This window comes from Corvus hawaiiensis, chromosome 11 (genome assembly GCF_020740725.1).
Source record: "Corvus hawaiiensis isolate bCorHaw1 chromosome 11, bCorHaw1.pri.cur, whole genome shotgun sequence".
NCBI classification, from domain to species: domain Eukaryota; kingdom Metazoa; phylum Chordata; class Aves; order Passeriformes; family Corvidae; genus Corvus; species Corvus hawaiiensis.
In genome coordinates, this window is record NC_063223.1 from 17,591,225 (window position 1) to 17,608,995 (window position 17,771).

The window sequence follows — 17,771 nt, forward strand, 5'->3', positions numbered from 1 at the left end:
ACAGCCTCCCATTAGGGGCTGAGGTGCTGTCTTGGTGCCTGACCTTCCCAAGGCTTTGGCTCATGAAGTTTCCATGAGAAAGAAAATTGGAACTGAAGAAACTTCCTACTGAGGCTTCAAGGCACAGCTGAGTCATCTCATCTGTGAGAGGCCACTTGTGAACTACCTCAAGGCCTTCCAGCCTTTGGAAGATTGAAGTCCACAAAATATGCCTCCCCCCACCTAGTCTTTCACTGGGGCCATTTTCCTCCTGTTTGGGACTCTAAAAGAGCCTGAGCCCTCTTCCACACCTGAGGCATTTGCCAGCTGGGCACAGCAAAGGCAAGGCAGTCAGCCCCAGCACAGTGCTAAGCTAATCACACTGCCAAACATTTGGTGCCATTAAGGGTACACTTGCAGAATTACTGCAGCTTAGCTGATGAGTTCAAATGTATTTTAGTGAGGTAACATGAACATGCAAATATACCCTAAAAAAGAGGAGACACGCTCAAAAGTCTCACATAATCTCCTGCTGCTGCCCCTTACGAGCTCTAATCATGACCATGAACCTGAGAGTTCCTACAGCAAACCACGAATCCTATCAAAGACAAGAGGTAACTCCACTGAATTCAAACTGCTTCACTGTGACCCCTACCTTTCTCTGGTGCTTCCTTCTCCTCTTTGTCTGGCAGGGTGACATAAGAAAACATCTGGGGTTTGGAAGCAATGATTCTGTCAAAGCTGATCCTGTTCATGATGTGTTTATACTCTAATTTCACTTCTTTCTCCAGGCTGCTCATATAGTCTAACATGCTGTTACAAGACACAGAAACACTGAGAACCCATGGTGTTTGAGCACAAGTATGTCTGTAGCTTTACCGCAAACTCCACCCCTCCCTCACTCCCTCCCTCCCAAATTTGCTAACCCAGAAGCCCATCTACCACTGAACACATCAGGAGATTTGTGCAGACAATGAAGCAGCCAGCAAAAGTATCAACTGGACTTTTAATGACAGAGGCAAGTGGGGATTGAGGACTGGGACTGTAGCCTTCTTAAGTGTCTTTCAATTCAAAGCAACATCTCCACTGGGGAGAAACATTACAGAGGGAAGGAGAAATAACCACAAACTAAAGAAAATAGCTGGCAGTTCAGGAAAAGTTGGGCTATCCAAGCTGGCCTCCCATTTGCCTCCTTCTGAACATCTCTTGTTGTCCATTTCCTCAGCCAGAACACTCACATTAGTGCTGAAACCCTGCTCTGTTTGCCTTAGGAAGTCATCATCCTTTACCTCAAGCAGGCAGAGTACTTTTCTTTATCCCTGTATTTCTGCTCAGGGAGACTAATTACTCTCCTACTCTCTAGTTCGGGCTGGCAGACCATGCAGGCCTTCACACCTTCCTATTTCTGAGCAGGGCAATCAGTCACGGCTGATTCCCAGCAACACCACCAATGGCTCATGATTCATCAGCCCAGGGACATTAAAATGCCTCCCCGATATGAACTGCATCACAAAGAGATACTCGATTATATCCAGGTGGAGATCTCCTGTTCTGTTTGCCTCCCCCTGTGCAGATCTTCTTTTGATTTGTTTTAGCAGCTGTTAATAGGTAGAAGAGTCACCAGCAGACAATAGCCAGGTCTGTGGAGACAATGGGTGGTCTGCAGATCAGTATAGCAATGTTCTGTTCCTCCAAAGCACAGGGAGACAGCAAGGTCAGCCATGCCATTTTTGTCAACCTTCTTGCTGTTGAAGGCCACTTAACTGCAGGTGCAAGCACAGCTTGGTGGGTCTGCATACGGAACCTACTTTATCTGGGAACCCTGACACACCACCCATCCTGCACACGTGTCCCTGGGGCTGCCATCTGCCTACTTCTGCTGCCACTCTGGGCAACAGAGTGGTGTGCTTGTGTGCAGAATGGAAGGCAGGTGAGATCCATGGTCTGTGAGTTGGCTGCTGAAGATCTACCTCCACTGACACTTCTTTTGTAGCCCTATGGAGTCCCACAACATTTATGGACCAAAGGCTGAGCCCCCAGACAGGTACCTGATGCTTTACCTCATCTCATCCCTCAGTTTGGGAGTCTGCATAGCCAAGCACCTCATCCTCTGCAGGCTTTTCTCACTGATGCTCTCCACGCCCTCTGTGGCCATGCAGTCCACGTACAAGTGGTACATGAGCAGCCCCTGCGTCTTCTTGCGCGTGCTGTCGGCAGAGGCCACGCGCTCCGCAAACACCTGGGGATCCTCGGCCAGGAACTGCAGGCAAACTCGTGGCACCCAGTACTGACACGGCAACAATGGAGCTCTTCCTGGGAAAGGAAAGTACAGCTTACAAGAGTCTGCAAGGAAAACAAACCTCAGAATGGCTTGCAGTGCTGACAGAAGCTTTTCGATAGACGGGATAATTGGGCTGCGTGCAGGAGATCAAAATGAGGGACCAAAGCTGAGGACAGCAAGAGATAAGGGGCATTCCCTTTTAAGAGAACAGTACTTCATTTTAATCTGTCCACATTCCCTTTCAAAATGGCATTGACCCAGAAAGACCAACATTTTACTTTTCTTAAAGGCAGAAGGATGGGAGATGGATTAAAAGGAAAGGTGTCTCCAAAGGCAAAACCTCAAACAGGGTGTCAAATTAAGGTGTGGAGTTCTCTTCCCTGGATGTTTTTTTCAGACAAATTAAACAGACACATATCAAGTGATAACAGTGAAAGGGTTTAAATGACTTCTTGGTGTCCTTCCCATCTCCAGCTAGGAAAAGCATGGATAATGAACTGGCTCTCAGACTATATGACAGCTCCCAAAAGACCTTATTTGAAACACACCTTCTTGAGTTATTCCTCCATTGAGGATGGGTCTCCCTTCTTCATCACGCACCAGACCTTTCTTGTCTGTTTTATGGACCAAGTAGAGCTCTGTCTCCTTGTCATAATCCAGAACACCAACATCAATCCACTCGTAGATCAAGTCCTGGCTTTTGGGGTCCTCTGAGAGAGCCAAGGATTAAAACAGGGTTAGTCCATTCTCCTGGAGGCTACAGCAAATGGACTTTCCAGATCAGAGTGGTGATGCCACAGTCAAATCCACTTGCTCATTTGAATCTCAGTCAATCTCACATAGTTTCTGCTGTGACCAATTAAATAATGAACTTAGGTCTTACGGCTTAGAATTCCCAACTTTTTGCACACACCAGACAGCTATGCATCTATATTGGTACCAATATGGATACAAGTCAGGACAGCATTATGCTGTCCACTCAACCTGAGGAGTTGAGTCAGTGATCAGGTGTGGTGTTCTCCAGGACAGCTGCAAGCAGAACTCAGCCATCACATGCTGGCTGCCCAAGGATACACAGAGCTTATGTTTTATGCTTCAGTTTTGCAGTCAGTCAAGCCTCTGGAGGCTGCTCCAGAGCTGTAGATGCCAGTTCCCATGCTTTAAAGCTATTGCAGATGTGTTAATATGAGCTGCAGCCACGGCTGGACATCAGTACAACCGTACATAGTAATGTCTTCTCATTGAGAAGGCTCCAAATGACAGGAAAACAATGTCCACATCACTTAATTTGGCCCAGGTTTACTATTTGTATGCTCACTGTAGTCTGAACTTGTCTTCTGATCCTGCACTTGCAGTGAAATCCTGGCAGAACATACTGTGTGGAAGGTACCTAACTCCATGAAGATAGCTATGCACCAATAAAGAGAAATTTTGTCTGTGCTGACGGGAAGTCAAAAGGCAAAGGCTACTTTTAAAAAGTGGGAACAGTCCAGAGCAGGACTGGCAGTCAGTGAGATTGCTCATCTCTTGCTCTGACTGCCTGAGCCTGATCAAAACGAGATATGGCTTTTCTGCTATTCAGAGCTACACTCATCAGAATCTACATGTTCCCTTCTGCTGAAAGGGCCTGTAACTGTTAGTGTTGCCCTGCTTGAGCAGTAACTGATTCAAGTTTTACCATGTCCAAGTACATCATCTGTAGGTAAAAGTGCTTTTCCAGGCACTGGCTTTCTATCAGAAGATCCTGGCTCCAGTCCTAGTGAGATCCACTCTTCTGGAGTTCGACAGTCATATTCATCATTGTCAAATACCTAAAAAGCAAGGACATGAGTGAAATTAAGCTTTACTCCAGAAACAAGAAAACACCCAAATAAAAAATTTCATGAGAGGAAAACATTCAAATTCAGTTCCTAAACGGGCTACAAAATACAGAAACCAGTCCAGGTGCAAAAGCTGTGCTGATCTTTAATCACAGTTTTCTCCCAAACAGCAGTATCTGTACTTCCAGCCCTTTCCTGGGGAGAACAGACCAACACCTGGAAAGGTCTCCTGCAGCAATACTGCTGACTACTGTGCTCAGTAGGAAACATGAGGCACCTTCCCTTTGGACACACAAAGGACAATGAGGAGCACTCTCAAGGACTATCAGTTCTGACAAAAGTTGGGGGCACCCTGCAGAAGATGGTCAGCGTCTTGTAGAGACCCTTCAGAGCCCAAGACAGTTCCAAAGCATTTCCTTGTTTTGTTGCTTGCTGTGTCAATACTGGCTAAGTGTCCTGCCATCCTTAGAAACCTCCTGTGGTATAAGCAAGGAGACAGATCACAAGTACCAAACATGCTCTCTTACCTTTAATGGGAGATAAATGGGAAAGACAGAATCTTTTGTCTCCTCAATAGGTGGAATATTGTCAGGGTCATAGTGCCTTGGCATCAGCTGATTGGAGTCTATCCCCTTGCTGGCTAAGAGCTCAGCAATATCAAAGGTGAGATACAGCCGTCTCCTCCTGGTTTAAATCAGAAGGGAAATAACCATTTGATGTGCCTATAAGCATTCCTATGCCTATGACTCCACTTTTTTACTGTGCACCCCTATCAGTAAAAATATTTTTAGTACACATTGCATCCATGTCTATTTCTTCATTTATAGCACAAAATAATTCAGTGGAAGTGACCTAGAATGATCAGTTACTCCAATCTATAAATTATATATGTGTACTACTGTACTAAAATATTATACCCATTATAGAGCATACACAAAACCAGAAATTAAAAAAAGAATGACAAAAAGATGACATAAACACTATTTAAAAACATTATTTTCTTCCCTCATCCCAGTGAATTGTCTTTTGCACCCTCTGCAATGTGTGCACGCCTCACTTTGGAGACCATTGCCTTTAAGGATAAGGTTTTCTTAAGGATTTTTGATATGTCATGTCTTGAAAACAAAAACCAACACCCTAACCTGCTGCATCCATTCCACAATGATGCCTGTAGCCATTTTCTGGTTACTCACCTCTCTTCTTCAACCTTCCGAGGGTTTTGCCCTGGAATCCGTTTGAAGGGCATGTGCACTTTGGGCTTAAATGATTGTACAGGGAAATCTGACTCAGTGACATCCTCAGTGGATGGTCCAACCATTTGCTGATCCAGGAGACTTTTGAAGTTCCCAGGCAGCTTCAATTTTGTAACTAAGAGACAAAGAGAAACACATGTCTGAAACCACCAGGCATCGCTTTGCTTTACATTCACACACAAACGAGGACTCTGCTGTCTACTGGGTTGCAGAAGTCACTTCACTAGATTTATAAGAGAAATCAAGCAGACATCAAATTAGAAACAGAAAGACAGACCTTTTTTCCCCCTGCTACAATATGTGATTGTGGTTTTCCAGTATCAAAATGATGGCATAGAAGAAACCTCCACTGAGGATTACTGTCATGCAGATTTTTAGGGGGCAAGGCACTGACCCGGCTCTAAGGAGCTCTGTTTTGTTCCCAGCTTTGCTATGGACTCTCTACATGATAGTGGGCAAGTTACTGTCTCCAGTGCACAGCTTCCATCACCCTTGGAAAGGGATGGGATTCCCCTGCCTCTCTGGGGGGCCCTGAGACCAAGAGTCAGTCATAGCTGGGAGGAACTTGGTCAAGGTGGTGATAAAGGGCTTATGAATATTGCAGGGCAAAAGAAGTTGCTCAGGTCATCTTTGTCTGCTGAAGTGCCTATTCACACCTTGGGACAAACCTCTCTCTTCTCAGCTTTTGCTCAAGCAAACCACCCACTCACATCAGCAATGGTGTGAGAAAAAAATGAGTTAAACAGCCAACAATCTCACCATTTGGCCAGAAGTTTTCAACAGAAATTTGGACTAAGCAAAAAGTATACATTTCCAATAACTGGCAGAAATTAAACCATGTCATTTACCCCATAAATAAACCAAACTGTTTATATTGCTAAACAAGTTGCAAATAATAGAACAGCAGCAAACTGGGAATTTGAAGCTTAACCTAAATTAAGTAATTGCATGCAGGCTTTAAAAAGCACTATTCCCTAGACAGAGCTAAGCATTGAACTAAAAATAGATTTTAGTGGAGTGAGAGATTTTCCTTTGATGAACTTTCACACTCTATCATGGAGAAACTTAAGGTACTGATTTGTAATTGGGTATTTTGAATGTCAAGCTTTGAACCCAATTGTTCACTGTATTGCATGTGCTTCTGGAGTCATGGATGTGACCCTTGATTTAAAAGCAATTGTGCAGAGCAGCCAATAATGCTAAAGCCAGACGTTTCAGGATGGTTAGGTACAGCAAGGCTCTTCTAAGAGGTCATTCCTTGTCCTTCTTAAATGGCCCCTGACTTAACCCTTGTAGCTATATGTTGTCTGCTTAGAGACTAAAGGAAATGGCCACTAACTGGCTCCACTTTCTCTATTTCCCTCCCTCAGGAAGGGCAGCTAGCCTGGCACGAATGTGCTCTTAAACACTTGCACGGTCCACAACATAGTTTTGAGGAATCCCTAAAATGCAGCTCTTGAGCCTCATGTGCATCTCTTGCTTGGGGTCTTTACAGACTGGCCCTGATTTGTATTTGTTGTCAAGGAGCACAGCTGTTCCAATTTAGTCACTTCATTGTTGCCAAATCCATGCACCATCCATTATGGCACTTTGTGCACTATCAACTATTTATGTCAATATTTAGTGTTTCATTTGCATTTACATTTCCAACCTGATGGCTTCTTCCCCCTTGAAGAAGCAGCAGATCATAAATAGAGTTCTGTCTCCACTTGTTAAAGATGAGTCTAGCTTGTCAAGATTCACTTGAGGAAGCAGTCATTTGTCCTCACTCATGAAAATAAATGTCACATCTAAGAACAGGAGGGTGGTATATACAGTTCCCATCTTTCTCTAAAATCCTCTCACACACACAGTTTCTTCCCACCCGCTGCCAGTCTATGATCCATATCCCCAGGAGTGCTCTAGGGGCCAGGAGAGTGCTGGCAAACCTTCAACCATTCTCTGTTCCTATATTTGAGCATCCATGACACAAGTGCTTGTAAGCAGGTGGCACCAGCAGCTCTGTACACACAGAGAGCCCTTGCATCTAGAGAGAACAATCTGCTCTGGGGTGCAGCTGGGTGTAGAATAAATAAATGAGAGAAGACCGTGATTTTGGCTATGGGTACCTAAATCCCAAATACAGCTCTCACAGGCAGGTCCCATTTTTTGGGGTTGTCATGTGCAGGGCCAGCAGTTTAACTTGATGATCCTTGTGGGTCCCTTCTAACTCAGGATATTCTATGATTTTCACAGTAAAGGGACATTGCTGGCTCCATGCACAGTAAGAACACATGCAAATTCAGTGTTCTCCTGGCAGTAGGACCAGAACTCCCACAGGCACCAGCACAGTCCACCCTGAACTCTGGGGTAAGTGGATATATCCAGGAGAAAAGGAAGAATGGTTTTACCACCCACTCAGATCACTTTGCTGCACCTCTAAACGAAATTCACTTTTCATGGGATATTCAAGCAGCTCAGCACCGTTCCTGAGCACTGAGAGGAAAATGAAAGCAGAGCATGAACCCAGAGGCAGCAGCCTAATTCCCAGCATGACCACTGTAGACAACCTTAAACAGTTATAGCCCAGTTTCCTGCCCCACCCGTTCCCTCAGTGTATTTACCTTTAGGGGTGTGCTGCTCCAGGTCCGCCTGGCTCACCAAAGACTGGGACACACGCGGGCCAGCAGAAGCACCCTGGAATGTGAGAGAAGTGTCAGAGCACAGTCATGACACAGTGTGAGTGGGGGTCACAGAAGTCCAGAGAGAAAGTGTGACTCTAAGACTGACTTTACCAAATCTTTAGGAACAACTGAGACTGTGAGTAGTGGTCAGAAAAGGCTCAGAGACAGAAATACTTGAAAAGTTCAGCCCAGTGCACAGGGGCAGGGGATCTGCCAGCAGCATGTGGCCTGATGTCAGCTTAAGATGTTGACTGGGGGCTGATTAGGCAGCCAGTCATTAGGGTTTTACTACCAAATATCACCTGCAGTCACAACCACAAGCCTGCCCTGCTGTACTGGCATCCTAAATCCAGGCAATCGTGACAGTGCTGTCACTGGCTACTGAGGAAGGCAGCACAGCTCTGACCAAGATACGCCTCATGGCTTCACTTTGTAAAGGTCAAGGCACAAAGGCGTCTGAGCAAAGGAAGTGCTAGGACCTGAGGTGAAACCTATATGTGTCCACACCAGCTGTACCATCAGTCTTCCCCTTTTGGGACAGTGCTGGAAAAAGAACTGCTCTTTTCACTTACCCCTGAGCTACTGGAGGTTCTTGGAGTAGGGACACCAGCAGAAGCCTCATTGCTGGTACTGGGACGGCTCCTACTCAGAAAATTCCTCAATTCCTTCCTTGCTTTCTCCATCTTCTCAGGAGAACAATGCTGTGACGTAACCCTGGGCTTGCTACGAGTGGAAAGACATTGAGCCTGTCACACACTGTATCTTTGGCACGCCTCCACACCCTCCCACAGTGCTGGATATCCTTGACTTGCTACGATGAGTGGGTAACATGGAAGGTTCGATCCCCTGATTCGATACCAACCACTGCATTCACAGCCTGGGGGCCATCAGACTCACGTGGCTGCCTCAATGGCTCACTAATTCTGGAGAAAGACCATTTTATTATTCCAGATGGGGTTTGGAGTGGGAAGACCAGCAGCATACACAAGAAAAGCTGCTTTCCTTAAGCAGCAGGGGCTTCCCGGATCCGTGGCAGCGTTCAAAAGGCTGCAAGGAGAATTTGAGTGAACTGGGACTACAGAAGAAGTACTACTTTTGCTGCACCCAAATCCCTTAAAAACCTTGTCACACTTGACTCCAGTGGGAGTAGCCTAGGATACCAATGCAGCTACTTCCAGGTCTAAGTCTGCCTCTTCCATTTAAATAATTCACAACAGATATTTAAGCATCACCTAACACATATTAAAATATAGCTAGAAGCTCCCCTCTTTCTCCTCCTGCAGGGGATATTTTTGCTCAGCTCACAAATAATTTCTGCTCTTCCACCTTGGGAGATGCAAGTCCAGGCAAATATCACAGCTGTACATCTTTATTTTACAAAAACCTTTGTGCACTGAGAGATACCAGTTAAGAACAGCTCTCAGACTTCTGGCAGGAGGATAATGCAACCCTTGATTTTAGGCTTGTCTAAACACAGAGATGTCTATTGTAACTAATTAGAACAGCTAAAGTGACACAAAACCCTCCAGCCTGCGCACACATGCACTGATATAATGATGTACACATACCTGTGTAGCTTATTCCTATAAATTATGAGTCAAAGCTCTCCATGGTGTCTCTCAAAGGTACTCCAAGGCCAATACAGCTTACTGATCAATTCCTGCTCAGGGCTAGACCCAGACTCCTCATCCAGCCCTACTTGACTTGTGGTTTGTCTCCTGAACCCTTGCTAGGACCTTTCTTACTTCTGGTAGCTCTGCAGTAGGAGTCTTCCAGCTTCCCACAGCTAAGCACTGCAAAGACCTTGCCTGGTCTTGCAGGCCACAGCTGGCACAGTACTTGTCTGGAGTCTCATCCTGACCTGCAGACAACGCCACAGAACCCCTTCCTGCCATGTCCTCTCTGCTCTGCTCTTGAATGGAGTGAAAACTCTGCTCGCCCTATACTCTTGATGAGAGAGGGCAATCTTGTCACAATTTCACCTTGCTGCCTGTCTGTGAGAATGAATCGGGTACAGGCAACAGGGAAAGCATTACATGCATGCCGGAGATAAGAGGGAATAACTGTGCTGGTTTATTACTGCAGGTTCAAGCCAGTGCACAATTTTGAGAGGTTGAATCAAAAAAGAAATCAGATAATAAATCAAGGTTACCATGATGCGAATCTTTTAAGTGAAATGGAGTAAACGAACAGATTGGAAAGACCTGGGAGATGAGATCAATAATACCCCCTCCCCTCCCTCAAGCTAGAAAATCTCAAATCTCTCTCCTCTCAGCTTTGCTTTGGCATGGCAACTGGAACCTCACACCCTGAAGAATGAATTTTCCATGGAGGATTTTGTTTTTATTAGCTATTTTATGCTCTGGCCATATCTATTTTAGCAGCCCAGCAGGACTGATTGGAATCAGCCAAGATCCAAGGATTCCTGATGAATCACTGCTGGACTCTTTCGTGCCTGCTGCACCGGCACCGAGAACAGCAGCAAGGCAGAACGACCCTGTGGTGCCTCTCCTGATGTGTCACCTGAGCGTCCTCTTCTTGGCAGCAGGGCCAACATGGTAACATGTACTTTTGCCTCTTAGGACCAGAATCCTAAACCCATCCAATTAAAGAAGTTAGCTCCAGGACACAAGGTTCATCTGAACCTGTAGTAGGGGTGAGTGACTGAATCCACTACCAGTTTAGCAGGACTGGCAATCTCTGCCTAGAACCAAAATAATGTGGCTGCTGCCCATGACAGACAAGTTCCCACGACTGGGGAAAGGTGTACCAAGCCAGCCCACAGCAGGCCTAATTCTTTGCCACTTTGCTCTCTGTGTACTCACTCACACTTCTGTAAAAGTCCTTCCTGAGCACTTATGTCAAAATAAAACAAACCCCTACTCAGTGTCCAGATCAAAAACATCCATCATGTTCTCCCAGCTGCACAGAGGGGAGGTCCTGTGTTTGCAACTGCAATAAAACCTGACACACACCACTTAAAATAAAGAACAAAACCAAGCATCCAAAGTTTTCCCAGCAATTCCCCAAACAAATCAGTAAAACAGCTTGTCTGAGAGCACTAAAGCTGATGCAGATATGGGAGAGCTGCTAAGCACAAAGGGAATCCTACTCTCCTGCCACCCCAGCTACTGGGATGTGTCTGGGTTTTCCAGCAGGGAGGTTTCCCAGAGCATGGTGGCGAGCTCGCTTCAGTGCCAGCCTCCAGCTAGTAGGTGGTTTGGCTGGTCCCATCCACCTCTCAGGAATGGTCTGCAGGCTGGTTTCAAAGACAAGAAGAGAGACCCTCTCACTTTTATTCAGCCTAGCTACTGAGTCAAGGAGTTGACTGCAGAGCAGTTCCCTCTTTCCAAGCTTCCAACGCCAACAGCCTTTCCACCCCCCAAAAGAATGAGCAGCATGCAGACCTAGGGCTGTCATCCCCTCCCTCCATCCAGGGGTGACCCTAGACCCTTATCCCTGGGCAGCAGAGCTTGGCATGGACTGCCAGGGCTTACAGGAGAGAACACCTTCCATCCTGCAGCGAGCACACAATGGCAGTTCAAGCTTTCAGCCAGCTCTGCTACAGCACTTGCTGATGGTACCACATAGCTTTTGCTCAAGAATTCCTTGGTTGTCTGAGGGATCCCAAGGAAGAGCAGTGAAACTGCCCAGTGCCCCGTCACACTCCAGCTCGGGACAGGAGGCCGGATACCTGCCACATTCACAGCCTTCAATCTCTTCCTACTTGGAGCACTTTCCTCAGGACTGAAGCTTTCCTTTGACAAGGAGAGGTACAAAGGTGGAGGAAACAGGAGTCCAGCTCGTTGCAAGTAGGTGAGATGTCTTCCTTAAAGCAGCTTCTCTGCCCTCCTCAGTAACCCTTCTCTCCCCCCGGCCCCTGCACACCTGGGAGCCTCTCCCTGTTCTTCACTGGCTAACATCTGCCGGGCACCAAGCTGTCCCAGCTTCAGCTCTAAAACCTTTTCCCGACTGCTGAAACACCTATCTGTGCATTAGTTCAGTCATGCTCCCTCACACCTGAAAAGCATGTTTCCTAGACATACCAGGTACTATTTATGCTAAATTGAACTATTCAAAGTGAGAGCATATTCTTATGGCACTGCTGACACAACATTAGCTACAGCGTCTGTGTGTCATTGTGGCAAAACTATAATTACAATTTCTCGGTAAATCCAGGCTTTACACATCCACAAAGTCAAACTCCCACATGTCTTGCTCAACGTCTGGTACAAGCTTTTTGATCTGTTGCCTCTACTTCAATTCTTTGATGCAAAGCTTTGACAAAATGGGACTCTTTTCTTTCAAATCAGGTTCAAAATGGCTAAAAATTGCAACAGAGCAAGAGAATAGTACTTTAAATATCATCTAACCCCTAAGCAAAACTGCAGATGGAAATCTAGTATTTATCTAAAATCTATTTATCTGTGCATAGCCAGAACCCCAGCTACTAGACCATCTGGACACCAACATGCAGAAATTCCTTCTTGCTATAATTTAAGCCACACAAGGTAAGCTCAGACAAGGTGATGCATTCTCAACAAACTGCTTTAAACATTATCCTGTACTTCAAATCCCTTCTACCTTAAAAAGCGAGTTGACAGTAATTTCGAGTTTTATAGCAGCCCATTCCCTCCAACAATTTGCAAGGGTTTAAAATGGATTTTCCTCTGGGTTTTTAAGTGCATTCTTTTCCCCACGGGAAAGCACCACGCAAGCACCGCCCGAACCGGGGGGAGCAGCACAGGCGGACGGCGGCCAGCGCTGCTCGGCACGGCCCGGGCTCGGCGGCACGGCCTGGGCTTACAGCCACGGTGGGTGCTGCAGGACACCCCTCCGAGCATTTGCACCGCGACTCCAACAACGTCGGTGTCATTTACGAAGCACAACACGGATCAAACAAGCGCTGCTGTTGGTTCCATTTCCGAAAGACCCCGGCTGCGGGAGGAGCAGCCCAGGGGCTGTTAACGTGCGACGTGTGGCGATGGGGCAGCGCCAGGAGCAGCTCCCGGCGCCCAGCCCGTGCACCAGCCGCGGGGACACCCCGCTCCCAATGCTCCGAGGAATCCTGGCCTGCCCGACACCTCCAGTGTCCTGGAAGCACGAGGGGACTCCCTCATGAGCCACCTGCGCGCCCGCCCTCCCGGCCCAGCCCGGCGGGGCCCGCTGCAGCCCCCGAGCCCCTCCTCGGAGCCCGCAGCCCCAGGCCCGCTCCGGGGGCCGGCGGGGCCCTGCCCGGCCCTGCCTGCGGGCGGTACGCACCGAGCGACCCGAGTCCGCCCCGACGCCGCACGCGTTGCCACGGGAGCAGGGGCGGGCAGAAAGCTCCGGCTGGAGACTCCGGCTCCCCCCCCTGCGCGGGCCGTTGGGCTGGTCCGGAGGAGGCGCGGGGCAGCGCGGGCCGGGCAACGCCACGCCCGAGCCGGGGGGGAGCGCCCTCCTGGGAAGGCGGGGTCTGCCCCAAGGTGCAGCTGCCAGCGTAGGGCTGTGCAGAGCCGCCGGTGCCGCCCAGAGCCGCCACCGAGCCACCGCAGGGACACCGCAAAGCTCCCGGTGCCACTTCAGCTGCTGCCGCAGGGACGTCGCAGAGACCTGGAGCCACCTAAGAATCACCACCACGGAGTTGCCACTGGCGTCTCTGAGTTGCCGCAACGGGGACACCACAGAGCCTCCCCTGTGGGTGACTCCCACTGAGTCACCATACTAGGGCCAACGCAGAGCTGCCACCAGAGGCTACCGCTGTGGAGCACTGCCACCGAGCCACCACCAACCCGTGCCTTCCAGGGCTGCCAGCCCCAGGGTGCGGGTGCTCGGCCATCCCAGCAAGGAGCCACCGAGTGCCACTGGGGACAGCCCCCGTTCCCCATGCGAGGAAGGCGAGGGGCTGGGTAACTGCTGTTCCAGTGCCACCTTCCGCACCAGCTGACTGCCAGCCCTGCCGGCCACTGTCCAGGAAGGTCCAGCAGATCCTTCCTCCATCCCATCCCCAAAACCAGTGCAGGCGGGGAGGGTGCTGATGTAGAGCTGCACGATGGCTTGTCTAAGTCAACCTTGTGTACTCGTGAAGGTCTTGAGCTAAAAGACCATGTTGGGTGGGGATGGGGGACTACTGGCCCTGGAGAACATGTCATCCTTGCAGAAGGAGAAGTGGCACTGAGGCATTGAGTCCTGTTGAACAGGGACCAACAAGCTGGTCCCCCACAGAGAGAATGGTGGGGAAGGGACAAGCAGTGCCAGCCCTGCAGGGGAGTGAGGAAGAACAGGTTTGGATTATTTTGGGGGAGAGGAAGGAGGTGGAAGAGCAGAGAGGAAAAGATTTAAAGAGGAAAAAAACCCAAGCGATAAGAGATCTACTGTGAAGGAGTACAAAGGGCAGAGGAGGAGAAGGAAAGGATGAAACAGGAGATGAGTGGAGGCTCCTGCAGGAGGAGAGCTGTGGCACGTGGGTGGGCAGGGGCTGGTTCATAGCTCTTTTGAGACCCCCAATCCCTGCTGGCCCTGTCCAGGCTGACAGTAAGTCCTGCTGCTTCCCAGCTCTGCACCTGGGAGAGGTGCAAGTCCTAGAATGCAGGGCCAGAGGAGCAGGACAACACAGCTGGCCCAAGGGATGCCCACATGGCCTTGTGTGTGGGCAGAGAATTAGACAAAGAGGCACCAGGATGGGGTCATGCCATGGGGAGGCAGAAGAGCCCAGGCCACGAGCACTGGCTCCTCTCCCTGCCTGGGTACCTGCCAGGGGCAAAGGGCCTGGTAGTCAAGGGTGGTGAGGCATTTGTGCCATCTGAAAATTTGCATGTAAGGAGATGTGAGGTTTGGACAGAGAAAGGTGGGACAGATAGAGCCTCAGAGAGGATGCACAAGCTTCTCTAGATAAGCAAGCTCCCTCCCAGCAATGCTCAGCTGCTGCCAAGGTGTTCACAGGATCAGTCCCACGCAGCAAGGAGGTCTCTGGGTGGATTTTCACTCCAGGCTGAGCTGCTCCCAGCCCCACTGAAAGCAGCGGATGCTGGAGAAACTCCCAGGTGAACGTCCTCTGTCATATTGCTGGCCTCATCGCTTTACTTAAGTAAGGAGTGGTGCTGGCTTGCCTCAATTATGTTTGATATAATTACAGCTCTTGCTGGAGTTCCCTGGAGTCACATCCCAGATGGCTTCTCTGATTGAGAGGAAACAATGGTGGAGCCCCGTTGCCCTTTGCATGGGAAAAATATGCATCTGTTTCATGCTGGCTTCATCCCCCCTGCCATGGGCTGGGATTCACAGCAGGTCTTGCTCTCTCTGTGGTCAGCTGGGCTTCATTTTTGACCAGGCTTTCAAAGTTTACCACAAAATGCTTCAGCAAGTCAGGAGGTGAAAGCCCCACTGATTTGACTGTCTGGGCCTTCACAAACCCATCAGGCCAGAACAGAAAGCAGACAGGTGTGTGAGCCATGTGCTCTCCACCCATGTGCTGCCATGTCTGATCCATTCCCTGACCCACTTTCAAAAGGCCTTTCTGCTTCTCCAGAGACTTGCTCCCAGGTGTTGCAGCAGGATTTGCTGGCAGTGTGTTCTGCTTCCATGGGTGCTCCTTTAGCCCAGGAAGACCGGGCAGGGGAATGTGGTACCCACTTGCAAAGGGCAGGTCCAAAATGGCAGTGGTGGTGGTTGGCACAGCCAAGCCATCTCTGTGCTTTCACCTTCTTATATCAGTCTGAGCTGAGATCCTGTCCCCAGCTGGGCCAGCACAAAAGGTTTAGTGGTGTCTTTCTTCTGACAGTTCTTCTTAGTGCTCCTTTTCTACCATGGGCTCTTTTGAGGCCACAGATTCATCCATACTTACAGGTGATGCTGACTTCCCAAGAAAACAGTTCTCCAAGAAGAGGTTCCTGAGTCCCTGCTGAAACACACTGGTCAGTGACTTACCCAGTATTTTTCTTAGTGCAAGGCTGTTTTGGAGAAGGAATACACTACTCTCCCTGTCTCCTGTCACACGACTGGAGTGAAAGCATGAGCAAAGGTTAGCAGAGTCTGGACTCACAGGGAGGGAGAGAACTCTCCTTTCACACAGCTACCAGACATGAGAATTAAACCGGTTTCAGTAGATGTTAGGGTGTGAGCTGGCACTGGAAAGGAGAAATATGTTAAACATGCTAGTGGCTCATTCTGTCTCTGAGGCTCTTTTCTGACTGAAGAGCCCAGCTTTTCTCCTACTTGGTCTGAGCTGTTGGAGCTACTTTTCATGCCCTGCACTTTCACACATTTGTCTCTCATGCATCTATCCCAATCCAGTAGCCCAGGAAACCATATATCACACCACAACTCGCTTCTACAGAGAACAGCCTTCCCTTAGTTATGGGAGGAATAATAAAATAGCAAAAATCCCAGCTTCTGTGGACCTTGGAGATGATGTGCCGGTTGTTTTGTTCCATCACTTGCACCTACCCCCTACTGTGGGTGGCAGGCCCCATCAGATTTAGCAGTGTTTCCATACCCACCCCACACACATTTTGCTGAAGGTGTAAATGATCCTTAAAGCACAAGGCCACTAGAGAATAAGGCCCTAGATTTCTCTGTCTCCACACCTACATGTGTTCCCACACACAAGATACAGCATTAATCTAGCGTAAAACACCACACGTTGACAATGCTGCCAGTACTTTTGACAAAGTCCTCAGATTGAACCCCGAGACACAAAGCCATGAGAAAGCCATAAAGCAGGGAGAGTCAGGACAAGGTCTGGCTTCTTGTTGCCTGAGCACTTCTCTTGAAGGGGCAGGTTGATTCTGGGGAGGTGATATCAAGCCAGATTCTCTTTATATTCCTGCTGCTTTCAAAAGCTCTCTTGACACAAGGCTGTTACCTTGAATTTGGTTAGGTTGGGACCAGTGAACAGTTTGTAGCTGCAAGTTCTGTACTTTCCAGCCAGCTTTTGCTTCAGAAAGCGAATGAGACTTTGACTCTGATGGTGACATTCTTGTTAGTCTCCACCACTGTGCCACAGTACATCATCTCCCCAGGGCGTGTTCTCTCACATTGGGGATCACACCATTAACCCAGCCAGAAGGCTTCCCCAGGGAATTTGCAGGCAGAGGTTACTTCCCCAAGGAAGACAGACAAAATGTGTGGGGCTCTCCAGAAGGAGGAAGATGACAGTGAGGATTACCAGGGCCAAGCCTGAGCAGGCAGGGAGTGGTGGGGATGGAGAAAATAAACAAGCCTAAGTGATGAGAGCTCAGCAGCGGTGGGCAGAGGAGCTTGCAGTAGCCATTTTCACACAATTGGTTCAGCTGGATTGGCCAGAACTGCCTCAAATGCAACGCTGCCATGTTCTCCATGGGGCTGCAGACAGAAAGAGCTTGTCAGCCAGCAAGTTCCCAGCAAGCTGGGAGATTTTTCCAAAAAGAGCCTATGTGTACTTTATAAGGACTTTGTTTCCAGAGACGGTTAGTGGCAGAGGTGCTCCCAAGTATCCCACCCTCTGGCTCCCAAATCCCCTGGAGCTAGACCTTTAAATTCCTCAGAAGTCCCAACAGATCAATGGCCAGATTTTATGCAGATGACAGGTTATCTGTCAGAATATCCACAGGGGGTTTGGAGCTCTGTGGCTCCACAGCAAATATGGGGCAGCTACTTCCCCTTTTCTTGCCTGCTTCTAGAAAGGCTGGAAATTTTCCCTGAAGCTTCCAGAGGAACTTCAAACTTTTCATGAGAGACAGAGGCATCTTGGCTCCCTACCACAAGAGAACTTGCTGGGGGGCTTGGAGAGTTCTGGTTCAAGTCTGCGGTCTGAACC

The 17,771-nt window shown here is 48.7% G+C and overlaps 1 protein-coding gene across 1 annotated transcript in view; it reads right to left on the reverse strand.

Moving 5' to 3' along the window:
* DNAH1 (dynein axonemal heavy chain 1) overlaps positions 1 to 10,038 on the reverse strand; it is a 68,218-nt gene extending 58,180 nt beyond the window's left edge. Inside the window, exons 1-9 of the mRNA XM_048316018.1 lie at positions 10,033 to 10,038; positions 8,569 to 8,742; positions 7,937 to 8,009; positions 5,274 to 5,448; positions 4,608 to 4,764; positions 3,939 to 4,071; positions 2,809 to 2,970; positions 2,040 to 2,292; positions 635 to 792 (exon numbers count right to left, since the gene is read on the reverse strand). Of these exons, the coding sequence (XP_048171975.1) occupies positions 635 to 792; positions 2,040 to 2,292; positions 2,809 to 2,970; positions 3,939 to 4,071; positions 4,608 to 4,764; positions 5,274 to 5,448; positions 7,937 to 8,009; positions 8,569 to 8,742; positions 10,033 to 10,038 (1,291 nt within the window). The remainder of the gene's footprint in view (positions 1 to 634; positions 793 to 2,039; positions 2,293 to 2,808; positions 2,971 to 3,938; positions 4,072 to 4,607; positions 4,765 to 5,273; positions 5,449 to 7,936; positions 8,010 to 8,568; positions 8,743 to 10,032) is intronic.
* Positions 10,039 to 17,771: the final 7,733 nt, after the last annotated feature.